General features: G+C 47.9%; 1 protein-coding gene across 2 annotated transcripts in view; it reads left to right on the plus strand.

Moving 5' to 3' along the window:
• The first annotated feature begins 2976 nt into the window (after positions 1-2976).
• The window catches only part of LRGUK (leucine rich repeats and guanylate kinase domain containing), a 57409-nt gene continuing 48353 nt past the window's right edge, over positions 2977-12032 (plus strand). The window contains exons 1-4 of one of the 2 annotated variants that reach the window (XM_078376516.1): positions 2977-3396; positions 5902-6009; positions 8221-8302; positions 11398-11498. In XM_078376516.1, the coding sequence (XP_078232642.1) occupies positions 3157-3396; positions 5902-6009; positions 8221-8302; positions 11398-11498 (531 nt within the window). In that variant the 5' untranslated portion in view covers positions 2977-3156. The remainder of the gene's footprint in view (positions 3397-5901; positions 6010-8220; positions 8303-11397; positions 11499-12032) is intronic. The other variant, XM_073002479.2, reaches the window with a different exon arrangement.

Consider the following 12032-nt stretch of genomic DNA (forward strand, 5'->3'; position numbering starts at 1 on the left):
TCCCAGGAGGCTCCATGGGGAACTCGAACTCCCAACCAGATACCTAAACCACTGAGCTGTCCAGCCAACTCCTTCGGGAGTGGGGGGGTAGTGATCATTAAAGGCATGTCTTAGCTCTGTTTTTCTCCTGATCTTCCTCGGCTGTTGACACTTCCCAGCATGCCTTGTCCAAAGGCATCCCATAAACATCCCAAAGGCTTCCCGAGGCAACTTCCAACTTCTTAGAAAAGCAGAAGGATGCTCAGTTGAAAAGAACTCTCTCTCTCTCATTAAGGAGCTTTTGCATTCATTGCCAGCAAGATAATGAAAGGAAGTCATTTGGGTGACTTTTATTGCCATTGCTATAACACTGCCCTGAAGCATAGAGATAAAAGTCAGTGGGTGATGTCCACACGGAGGGGTGCCTTCCCCACTCCACAAACTGACAGGGGCAGCCGTCCAAGTTCCTTCTGACAGTCTGATTGCTGGGTGGGAAGGAACATGAGAGAATTCAGTCAAAATACGGCAACGCTGCAGCAATCAGTGGTCAGGAAAAGGTGCGGGGAGAGGGGGGAACGGAATATGCAATCATGACAAAGATCCACAAGTGAAACAACGGGGATGAATAGCAAATACTGGAAGATGCAGCCTTTGAAAATGAGCTCTCCAATTCACATATGGGAAGATATGCATGGGATTGGACGGGCACATCCTGGGAAGGCTCAACAGAAAAGAAAACAAGGCAGTTGAAAGTCAACAGTAGCAGGGAAAGAGGAAAACCAAAGTCGAAGTGGATTGACTCCATTAAGGAAGCCACAACCATGGGTTTGCTAGACCTGAGCAGAGCCCTTAAAAGAGTTGGGCTTTGGGGGAGTCGGCATGTCAGAGGGCCCGCTGTAAGCAAAAGCAACCGGGCAACACACGAGGATAACAGCACGTGCACAGCATTTGATTTGTCCCCTACAAGTAGCACTTGCAAAAGAGGTATTATTTATGACATCCCACCCACCCCCTCTGCACACCTTCTCCAGGGAGTACAGCATTGTCTTTTGCAAGAGGGGAGAGAGGGTGGCGGTTTGGTACAAACTGGGCAGGGGTGTGCTTTTGGGGAACACAGAGAGGGAACCTGCACCTCTCGGTAGCTGAAATAAATCCACTGCAGAATGACATATATAGGCAAACTTTAACACAAACCCTCACCAGAGGAAGGAGGACGAGCTTGTGCCAAGTTTTTAAGTGAGCAATAATGTTTAATTTGCAGCGTTTGCTTTGGAGGGCGTCCATGGTCTCAGGCGGTTTTCTTTTTCACCGAGACTTTCCCCCCCTTCTTTAATTCACAAGCAACGCAGAGCAGTTGGGCAATTCCAGAGCCCTCTTTCCCTTCTGCCAGCTTTTCAATATGATTATTATTTTTCAGCCAGATCAACGGGCAAAGCTGCTCCTGGACGATACCACTTTGAACTGGCATGGCAGGACACATGTTTTAACTCCCCACCATAAAAAATCTACCTGTTTGGAGGGGGAGGATGTACAGTATCTTCACTCGCTCTTGCATTGTTAACATTCCTGTGCTGCTGCATTTCATTGCAAACAAGCAACCCATGAAATGGAGCTGGATTGAGTTAAAAAGGGGGGGGGGGCTCAAAAGAGACCCCAGTCTCACACTTCTCTTCCCACTATAGGCAAGGCTGCCCATTCTTGCTTGCCGTGAACTCCTCCATGATCACCTCAAACTCATGTGCATCTCCTGCTAACAGAACAGGGTGCTTGAGTTGTTGTTGTTTAGTCATTAAGTCGTGTCCGACTCTTCGTGACCCCTTTATGGACCAGAGCACGCCAGGCCCTCCAGTCTTCCACTGCCTCTCGTAGTTGGGTCAGATTCATGTTGGTCACTTCGGTGACCCTGTCCAACCATCTCGTCCTCTGTCGTCCCCTTCTCCTCTTGCCTTCATACTTTCCCAACATCAGGGTCTTTTCCAAGGAGTCTTCTCTTCTCGTGAGATGGCCAAAGTATTGGAGCCTCAGCTTCAGGATCTGTCCTTCCAGTGAGGACTCAGGGTTGATTTCCTTCAGAATGGATAGGTTTGTTCTCCTTGCAGTCCAGGGGACTCTCAAGAGTCTTCTCCAGCACCACCATTCAAAACATCAATTCTTCATCGGTCAGCTTTCTTTATGGTCCAGCTCTCACTTCCATACATCGCAACTGGAAAAGCCATAGCTTTGATTGTGCAGACCTTTGTCGGCAAGGTGAAGACAGGAGGCCGTGGCATGCTCTGGTCCGTGGGGTAACGAAGAGTTGGACACAACTTAATGACTAAACAACAACAACAAAGTGAAATTGCATTTAAGTTGCTACAGCGCTGAGCCATCAGTCAGATTGCATGCCCACTGCACGATCAGGTACATGGCCAGGCACACAGCCAACATTATGCTAATTGGTGACACAATTCTCTGCTGGAAGGTCTGCACTGCACTTACCATCCACATTAGCCACCATTATTACATCTAGTGGAAGGGAGTTCCACGGTTTAAGTAGTGGGAGAAGAAGTACATCCTTTTCTTTGTGCTTCACTTAAGTGTTTTGACTGACAATTGGGTTGTTGGTTTTTTTTCCCAGCTAGAGAATCTCCACAGAGACATAAGAAGAATCATGTTGTAGCAGATCTCTTGCCTTTATTTATTATTATTATTATTATTATTATTATTATTATTATTATTATTATTATTATTATTATTATTATTATTATTATTATTATTATTATTATTATTATTCCCCATCGTTCCCCGGGCGCTACTAACGGCCTTCCCTTCGTTTCTCGTCTGACTCTCAATATACTGTAAATTCATTTTTCAACGTAGAGAAAAGGGAGGGAGAGTGTGTGTCTGACTGGGCAAACTACAGTTCCCGTCGTGCCCCGCGGGACCTCAGCGAGGCGCGCGGACTCCACCTCCCGGCCGGCCCGGCGGCGCGCCCGCCCTCGTTGCCGGGCAACGCGGCGTACACAAGATGGCGCCGGCCGGGCGCCGGCTTTCCCCCTGAGGGAAGCGGTCGAGGCGCTTCTGGGCGGGAAGGAAGATCTCCCCGGGGAGGAGAGGGGAGGGAAGGCGAGGCGGCGCGGTGTGTGTGTGTGTCGGAGGGGCCCCCTCGGCGGGCTCCTTTTCCCGGCCCTCCCCGCCATGCAGTCCCCGAAGAGCGCGGCCTGGGCCGGCGGCGGTCCCGGCGGCGAGGCGATGCTGGAGCTGGCGCGCTCCTGGGCCACCTCGCCCTCCGTCACCTTCTCGCTCCTCCTCGGCCGCTACGAGGAGCGGGGCCCCGGCGGGGAAGGCCTGGGCGAAGTCAGCTTCGGCCCGGACGAAGAGTTCGAGGAGGAGGAAGAGGAGTCCACCGAGTCGGAGCCCGAGCCCGAGCCCATGGAGGTCGGTGCCCCGAGACACCCCCCCCCGCCAGCCCGCTCTCCCCCATTTACACTCCCCCCCTCCCAGACACACACACACACGCACCCCACACCGGCCTCCCTTTCGCCCACCCCGCTGTCGCTCCGGCGGAGCCCTCCTCCTCGCAGACTTACGGGAACGGAGGAGGGTTTCCCACGCACCCAACCCCGCTATAGGCGCCCCTACACGGAGGAATACGGCAGCCCGTCCTGGTCGGGGTCGCGCGGCTACAAAAGGGACTACAGTAATAGGGCTTTCCCCCTCTCCCATTTGTGCACGCGCCTCTATAAGGGGAATTACGGGCGCCTTGGTCGGAGTGGTCCTGCGGCTCTAAATGCCTAGGGGGCACAGACCGGGTCCCCATGGGAGAGGCGCTCCTATACGGAGACTTACGGGAGTCTTGCCCGTAAGACTGGGCATTACGGGAGTCGTCTTGCTTCCGGGGCTCGAATAGCTACGGAACCGATAGGATTCGGTTTGGGTCAGGCGCCCCTACATGGAGAAATAAGGGAGCCCGGGTTGGCCAGGGTCGCGCTTGTCGGGTAACTACGGCGAAAAGCAGACGCCCAGAAAAGGACCATCGCTTTGGGACGGGCGCCCTTCTAGGAGCATTACGGGAGTATTCTTTTTGGGAGTGGATTTATTCCCCCAGGATCAATCCAGGGCAAAGAAAGCAGAGGTTTTCTTGGTGGAGGCGCCTCTGCAAGGAAGCCGTGAGGTAGTCTGGGTTGGATGATGGATGGACGGACTTGAACCAGCCTTCAATCTCATTGATGTGCCTGCTTCCCCCCCCACACCCCAAAGAAGGGAGCAAGCTGGGAAAAAGAAGGGCAGGAAACAATCAGACAAACAATCAAAAACCGGGAGTTGCCCCCCTCCCCACCCCCGCGAAGGATCGGGGCTCCTCCTTTTGCACGATCACCAGGCGCTTACCCCAGCATGGGAAGCAAGCGATGTAAAGAGGGCGCCGCTACTCGGTGGATTACGGGGAAAGCGCAGTGGCCTCTTAGGCGCGCGCGCTCAGATGCTCGTCCATTCATTCATTCATTCATTCAAAATACTGTACCTTTTACCCCGCCTTTCTCCCAAAAAGGACCCCAGGCGGCTTCCCACAATTAACGTCAGAGCTCCATGGCACTTACTCCCAAGTAGCAGTGCATCCCAAAAGGTGCTCCAGGAACTCTCTGGGTGGGTAAGAAGCAGGGCCTGGAGAAGCTGGAGATTCAGGGGGTCTGTGGTTCTCTTCCCCCCCCCATCCCAAAGTAACTTTTCCAGCCTCTGGTTCACCTGCCATCCCAAATCTTTGTCAGCCATAGGTCTCGTCCCCCCCAGGGGATGGTCCCTGTTCTGGGACGGTAGCCCAGGGAATGGCTGGGGCCGATCTTCCCGGCATCAGCTGTTTGTTGCATCAGCTGGCCCTGCCCGACCCACCAGAAGAGGTGGCAGATGGTTGCTTGGCATGGGACTTCCTTGAGCAATTAGTGTCGTGGGGGCCAATTAGCGATCCCGGGGGGTACCGAGTCCTGCTGCAAGGAAGACTTGATCAGGGCCTCGTGTCGGGGCCTCGTGACAGCTTCCCCGAGCTCCTATCTGTTTGTTGTATCCTATTGTGCCTTTAATTACAACATAATTAGACTAGGTAAAGCGAAATGCTCATTATTTTCCCTATCAAATCTCTGGAGGTACAGCGAATCTGATGATGCCAGCCTGCCTTAGGAAGGGCCCCCTAGTTTTTTACCCTGGCATCACAGATGGTCTCATCCTGTGGGACACCAGCCTGTCAGGTTTCCTAGTCAACAGCCTGGCACACCCCAGGTGAGGCGCTTCAGCCAGGGTGGCTGTGGATTCTGGGAGCTGTCCACCAAAATGCAAGGTTTCAAAGCTGTGATTCTGCCAGACTCGCTTTTTCCCCCTTTTAATTATTTTAGCACATTCTTTTGGACACAAGAAAAACAGCGGCCTACAAAAGTGCATTACAAACGCAATAAGCGGAAATAAAGTAAAAGTGTAGAATGTTTCAGTGTAACAAAAGCCCCCCAAAAAGGAAAGTGTGCTGCTTATATACCACCCCCTAACTCTTAAAGCACACTCTGGGCAGTTTATAATTTAATTATGCTGGCTACTCATCCCCGCCCACTGCCCAGCAAGCTGGCTACTCAATTTAGCAACTTGAGAACAATGGAAAACAGAGTGAACTCCTTGGAATTGAATCCAGGTTGTGAGCAGAGTTTTGGCTGCAGTGCTGCAGTTTAACCCCTGCACCCAAAGGCTCGTTGTTAGCTTAAGACAGTAGCTTCTGGTAGATTGCCAGACCCAAAATATTTCATCCTTGGTTTTCATTTATATGACCTGATTGCATTTAAATCCACATTTGCTGGTCACTGCTTTTGTTATTATTGAAAAGATGTGTACATTACATCCTTGACCTAACCATTTATTTTGGCACAAGCAAACTGTGTCTTCCCTTCTTACCCTTCTTTCTTTCAGGAAGAATTTGATGGTGTGTTAGTGGATGAGGCAATTGCCGAAGCCCTGTACAAGCTGGGCCGTTCAGCCCCCGGCACAGAACATGTCTATCTTAATCTTACACTTTCGGTGAGTTTCTGCCCAAGAGATTTCCCCGCGGACTGTAGGGTTGGGTTTCTTTCCCCTGAGTCCCTGCTGTGGCCCCGTTGAAAAGTCTGTATAGTATGATGTCGTCATGCTGGAGGTCCGAATCTGATCATGAACTTCTGTTCCCATCACCATGTCAATGTTAAGTTCCAGAAAAGTGTGCTGTATTAACACAGAAGGTCCTCACTAAAACTCACTTGTCCTGGAAGAGTGGTTCTCTTATCTACCACCTTTGTGCTGGGGCAATTCCCAAGACTTCAGCAGTGCGTAGCATAAGCCCTTTGAACAAGTCTGACCTTAAAAAACACTTTACCCTTGTGTAGCACTTTGCAAGTACAGGCACATGGGCTTTGTGATTCCTTAGAACTCACCAAAGCTCAGTTAGGTAGGACTCTTAAAATGATATCTAGGTTGTGGCCCTCTCCACCTGGATTTAGCTAGTTCCTGCTGTTCAAGAGACCAGTCCTTTGGTCGAATTTTTTATGATTAATTTTTATTAGAACAATAGAGTTTCATTAGAAATCAGTGTATATTGCATAAGCATTAGCATCAAGAACATATTCAAAGATCATTGCAGTTAAGTAAAATAACTATTTCCCATTTAAAATAATAAACACTAAAAAGCTAAACTAAGCTGGGCTATAGTGGGCAAGCCCCACCTCCTTCTTTCTCCTTTACTTTCATCCTCTCTCCTTCATGGAGCCAAATCCATCATCAAAAAGAACAGAATTCATTGAACACATTCCACATAATCCATGGTCCATTTTCTACCTTTCTAACTCCTCCCTTCTTCCTGGCCTATCTGGCTGTTGACCAATTAACCTTAAGGGGTTGTACACCTCTCTCCTCCCTTTATTCCCGTGAGAGTCCAGGTGTTGTTTATCTCCAGTTAGCTCAGTGTTGAGTCTTCCATGGGCTTTGGCCTTCACGTTATTTGGAACAAGGCTATAACGGTCTTCAAGAAAACACTCTCATGGCGCTTAGAAAAACACATTCCAATGCCTCTCAAATCATCTCCACCCAGAACCGATCTGACTCAATTTTACATTTCTCTGACTACATATCCCATCATGACATGTCTCTGACTCCATATCCCATCATCATGACTTGTATAAATCACAACCATGTAGGCAATGCTTGAGCTGGGAGTTGCTTCCCAGGGACACAGAGACACCCTGGACTAAATTGAGTTTTTGCCGTCATGATCTGGGGTAATTTTTTCACCTTGGGAGATACTGCAAAAAGATTTTTGCAGCTCAGATTAATTTTTCCTGGGTCCCAAAAGTGAGTCAGTGAGCAGAATTTAGAAAACATCCTGTTTTTTCCATTTCTGGGATTCTCCACAATCTCAAATGAATCCGAGTGGTCAACACTCCTCAAGAGACACAGCATCCTTCTGTTGACTTGTGTCAGGGACACTCAGAAAAAGGGAAACTCCTTCCTAACCAATGTGTAGCTGAAGCACAAAAAAAGAAAATCTAAAAGATATCTGTCCTGGGAAATTGCCATATATCAGATTGGTTATTGGTCCTTTTGGCTTAGTATTTTCCACTCTGACAGTGGACTTTACTTCGGCAGAGCAGAGTCTTTCTCCTCCTCTTCTACTCAGTTCTTTTACCTGGAAATGCCAGCAATAACTGGAAATGCCAGTATATACAAAAGAAGTACTGTTTCATTGAGTTAAACTACATCTGATCCAGTTGAGAAACGGTAGTAAAAAGACTGAGTTTGGGTTAGCTAGCTGAAATCTCATCTGAACAGTGAACTCATAAGGAAGCCTTAGGTAAACATCTGGTTCCCCCATCACTTTTACTTATAGCATACCTTGCAAGATCATTCTAATTCCACTGATCATGGTTATGAAGAATCCGTGAAATTCCCTGAAAGAGGCACAAGGTTAGAATCATGGCATCATAAAATAATGGAGTTGCAAGGGGCCTCGAATGCCATCAAGTCCAACCCCCTGCTCAAGGCAGGAATCCCAATCAAAGCAGATCTGACAAGATGATTGTCCAATTTTCTCTTGAAGGCCTCCAGTGTTGGAGCGCACGCCACCTCTCGAGGTCATCGGTTCGATTGTCATATTGCTCTAACAAGAAGTCTTCCCTGCAATTCAGCCTAAATCTGGCTAAATCTGTAGCTTGAGACCATTATTATGTGTGTTGAATTCTCTTTCCTTTTTCTTTTCTGCAGAGCCGCAGCTTAAGTGACATTAATGCTCTTCACAAGTACATTCACCTCGAGAAGCTAGATCTGTCTTACAATAAAATTAATGGTACGTAGCTGCCGCTTTCTTAAACCCTTGGGCTGTAAAATCATTTCTGATAAAGAGGAAACGTGGTGGACCGCACGACTGTCTTATTATAAAAGCAGTTCTTGGCTCCACTCAAGTGTCTCCAAAGAACGACTAGACATCTTGGAGAATCTTGGTGTGGTCTCACTCCAGTCCGTATAACCTGCTGTAGCGGCGTGTGCTCAGCAACTAGAACGTAAAGATTGTTGCCCAGTTTATTATGTGGAAATAAAATGCCAACAGCCATGTTGTTGAGCTGTGTGGGTTGGAGTTAAGTTGAAACAATAGGAGTGCACATGCAATGAGTCAGACCAGTGGTCTGTGTTGCCTGTGGCCAGCTGTGCTCCTTAAGGTTGTAGGCAGTCTGTTTCCTGACCCTGCTGTCCGGAATAACTTGGCGAAGATGCCAGTGCTTAAGCCTGGGAACATGGATGGGCAAAGTGTGTAACTTCCCTGTGGGCCACATCAGGTAACAGCTGATGTTCCATTATGATTTCTGTAAACCTTCTCCGGTATGGAGAATTAGTGCATGGAAATCGCCCCAGAGGGAGACCACAGCTGTGATACAAGGAGATTTGCAAGCGGGATCTGAAGGCCTTAGGAATGGACCTCAACAGATGGGAAAGCATGACATCTGAGTGTTCACCCTGGAGGCAGGTGGTGCATCACGGCCTCTCCCAATTGGAAGAGACATCCATCAGGCCAAGGCAAAGAGGCAGTCCCAAACTCAGGGAGCTGGACAGGGGACAGATTGGATTTGTCCTCAGTATGGAAGGGATGGTCACTCTTGAATTGGCCTTCTCAGCCACACTAGACGCTGTTACAAATCCTCGATACAGAGCACATTACCATAGTCTCTCGAGACTGAAGGATGCCTAATCAATCAAACCTTCTGTAGATCTTTGACGTCTCTTGCACAAGCTTATAGCTCTGTGTAGTGTTTTTTAAGTTAGGCATGGGCACCTTGGTGGCGTCCAGAGACCAGTTTTTCACCCCCAGAATAATCTGTAAATGACCCTTTTTCTGGTTTGGAAGTTCTGGTTTTAATTTGTAAGATAGAAAGTTGGCCCTGAAAAGCCCTGCAGCTTGTTGAAAAGGGGGGTGGGGAACACCATTCCCGGAGGTCTCCAAGAATCAATGTATTCTTGAAGACTTTCACGGCGAGGATCTGATGGTGGTTGTGGGTTTTTCGGGCTCAGTGTCCACAACAATCCACAACATCCACAACAAAAACACACTGATCACCATCATCACCCTATCTCCTGAAAAGGACAAAAGCTGTTCCCACAGCTATAAATACTCAACTATCCAACAAACAGCAACAGAGCATGGACAGAGTTCCTACTCCAGTCCTCTGAAGATGCCGGCCACAGAGACTGGCAAAATGTCAGGAAGAACAACCTTCAGAACACGGCCAAAGAGGCCGAAAAACCCACAACAACCATCTCCAGGAATCGTCAGATTACAATTTTGGGGCTGAAAAAATGGCAGTATAGGAAAGAAGTGTTGGAACCTGCAAAAATGGCCAGGCTACTCCTGTTTAGAGATAATTGTGATGTGAGAACAACGGGATTTAACAACATTGTCTCTTTTTGTTGTAACAAACTACCCTCATGAGAAACAGGATGAGGTCTGTTCCAGCCTGGCCCACTCATGGGCAATCTCCATGCATTAGTGTAGAAGCCCATGGAGGGAGAGGGTGTGGTATGTTTAACGGTATGTCACAATTCTGCTGGAGCTAGACTCCGTCCCCAAGCTTTAAGTTTCCAGTCTGATACTGATGTCCTTTTTTTTAATTTGGAAAAACAACAGTAGTCCCCATTCATTTAAGGCTACTCTTAAGGATGGGCTATCATGAATACGTTGTGATCTCACATTGAAGGACAACATGTATCAAAAATATGGAATTACTGTAGTTCTAGAGTTTAGCTTCTGGAGAATCTGAGATCTTGGAAGTCAGTAGGGTTTCTCAATGAGATTCCTGTTGGTCAGCCGGCAGTCTTTCCATGTACGATCTTGTCCTGCTTTAAGGTGATGACGAAGAGTATGTAAAGTAGTGGAAATTACCAAATAAATGATTCAAATATGAGAAAACACACCAGTCTGTTCTGTTTGCATAAGGAGTGTAGAGAATACAACAAAGTGCTTCTGTTTTGCAGGTATAAAGAAAAAAGCTAGTGTTTTATAACTCAGAGTTTCCAGGTTGGCATTCAATTTAAGATGAAAATTGGCAGAATGTAGTTTTAGAAGAGGTAGCCATGTTAGTCTGTGCTAGCATATCAGGCCAAAGCAAAAGAAGAAGTTGACGGATGGAACATCTCTAAGAATGGCCACCCAGGCTAGCCAGGTTTCACATTTGCGTGTGGCCAGACCCGGAAAACGACTGCCTGTTACCTGGCCTTCTCCATGGTGGCCACCATGCTATGCCATGTGTTTCCCACCAATGCACACCAGGCTCCCTCTCATCTGGCCTTGAGGAAATGGGTAAAAACTATGATGAGGCCTCCAGAAACCTCTTACCCCCCTCCCCCAGACATCCCCGAGGATCCATGAATTGGAGATTGGTCTTGATTCGCGGTTGCCTCTGAGTTTATTTTATATTTTTGGTTATTGCCATTTCGGTCTGGATCTCGTGATTTAGGTCTCTGTGGACCAGAGTGGGGAGTTTTGTTTTTAACTGCTGTTATCCCCCCCCCCCCAGAGGAATGCTTCGGTGCTAGATGGGTGGGGTGCAAATGTAATGAATGCAATTTTTAAAATTGAAAGAAATAAAAAAGTCAAAGACGTCATAACACCTTAAAGATTAATTGCTGTGTTTTAATTTGAGCTTCCGGAGAGCAAGTCCACTTTCTTAGACAGAAGAGTGGGACTGCTGGCAGACCTAATTGTAAGAATTGTATTTTTATATATGTTTTTTGATGTGTTTTAACCTATGTAAGCCGCCCTGAGTAGATGCTGTCTAGAGGGGCGGGGAAAAATCGAATAAATAAAATAAAATAATAAAAATAGAACTGGTCTGTGCACTTTCCTTTATCTTCTATCCCCCCACACCCCATATTCTTATCTCTTGTTTGCAGATCTGTCTTGTGTCAGCCACATGCCTTATTTGCTGGAACTGGATGCTTCCCATAATGAACTAACTACCTACTTTGACTTCAAACCACCTAAGAATCTCCAAGTAAGAAAGAAAACAGAACCTTTAGTCTCACCAGTGACTCTTGGGCTGACGAGAGCTGTCAGCTCTATAACATCTGGGAAGGGACATGTGGTCTCCTTCCCTGGCGCAGAGAAGCCATAGTACGTGGGAATATATGGAAGAGTAGTAAGGCCATGGGGAAATTCGGAAGCAATGAGATTAACTCCCCAAGTGACAGATCTTAAAATGCGGACTTAAAGGGAGTGAGCTGAAACAGCCCAGAGTGGCAGGCCAGAGTGCTTTATCGCTGTCATCACTCCTTCCCTCCTGGGTAGATATCTGGGGCTTCGGGAAGATGCCACACCACTGAGCAAGGAATAGAGCAAGGAAGCCAGTCTACCTTGGTGCCTCTGTGTGAGGTGTGTGGTCCAGCACCCATGCTTGCAAGTAGAACACAGTGTGTTGGCAAAACGTCCGAGAGTCTCGAGTAGCCCTCCTGTTGTATACAATCTCCTTGCTCTTTCTAGACATCCATGTGAATGACACTCGCATGTCCATTGACTACACCTAAGTCAA

This window comes from Pogona vitticeps, chromosome 5, assembly GCF_051106095.1.
Source record: "Pogona vitticeps strain Pit_001003342236 chromosome 5, PviZW2.1, whole genome shotgun sequence".
In the NCBI taxonomy this organism is placed as follows: domain Eukaryota; kingdom Metazoa; phylum Chordata; class Lepidosauria; order Squamata; family Agamidae; genus Pogona; species Pogona vitticeps.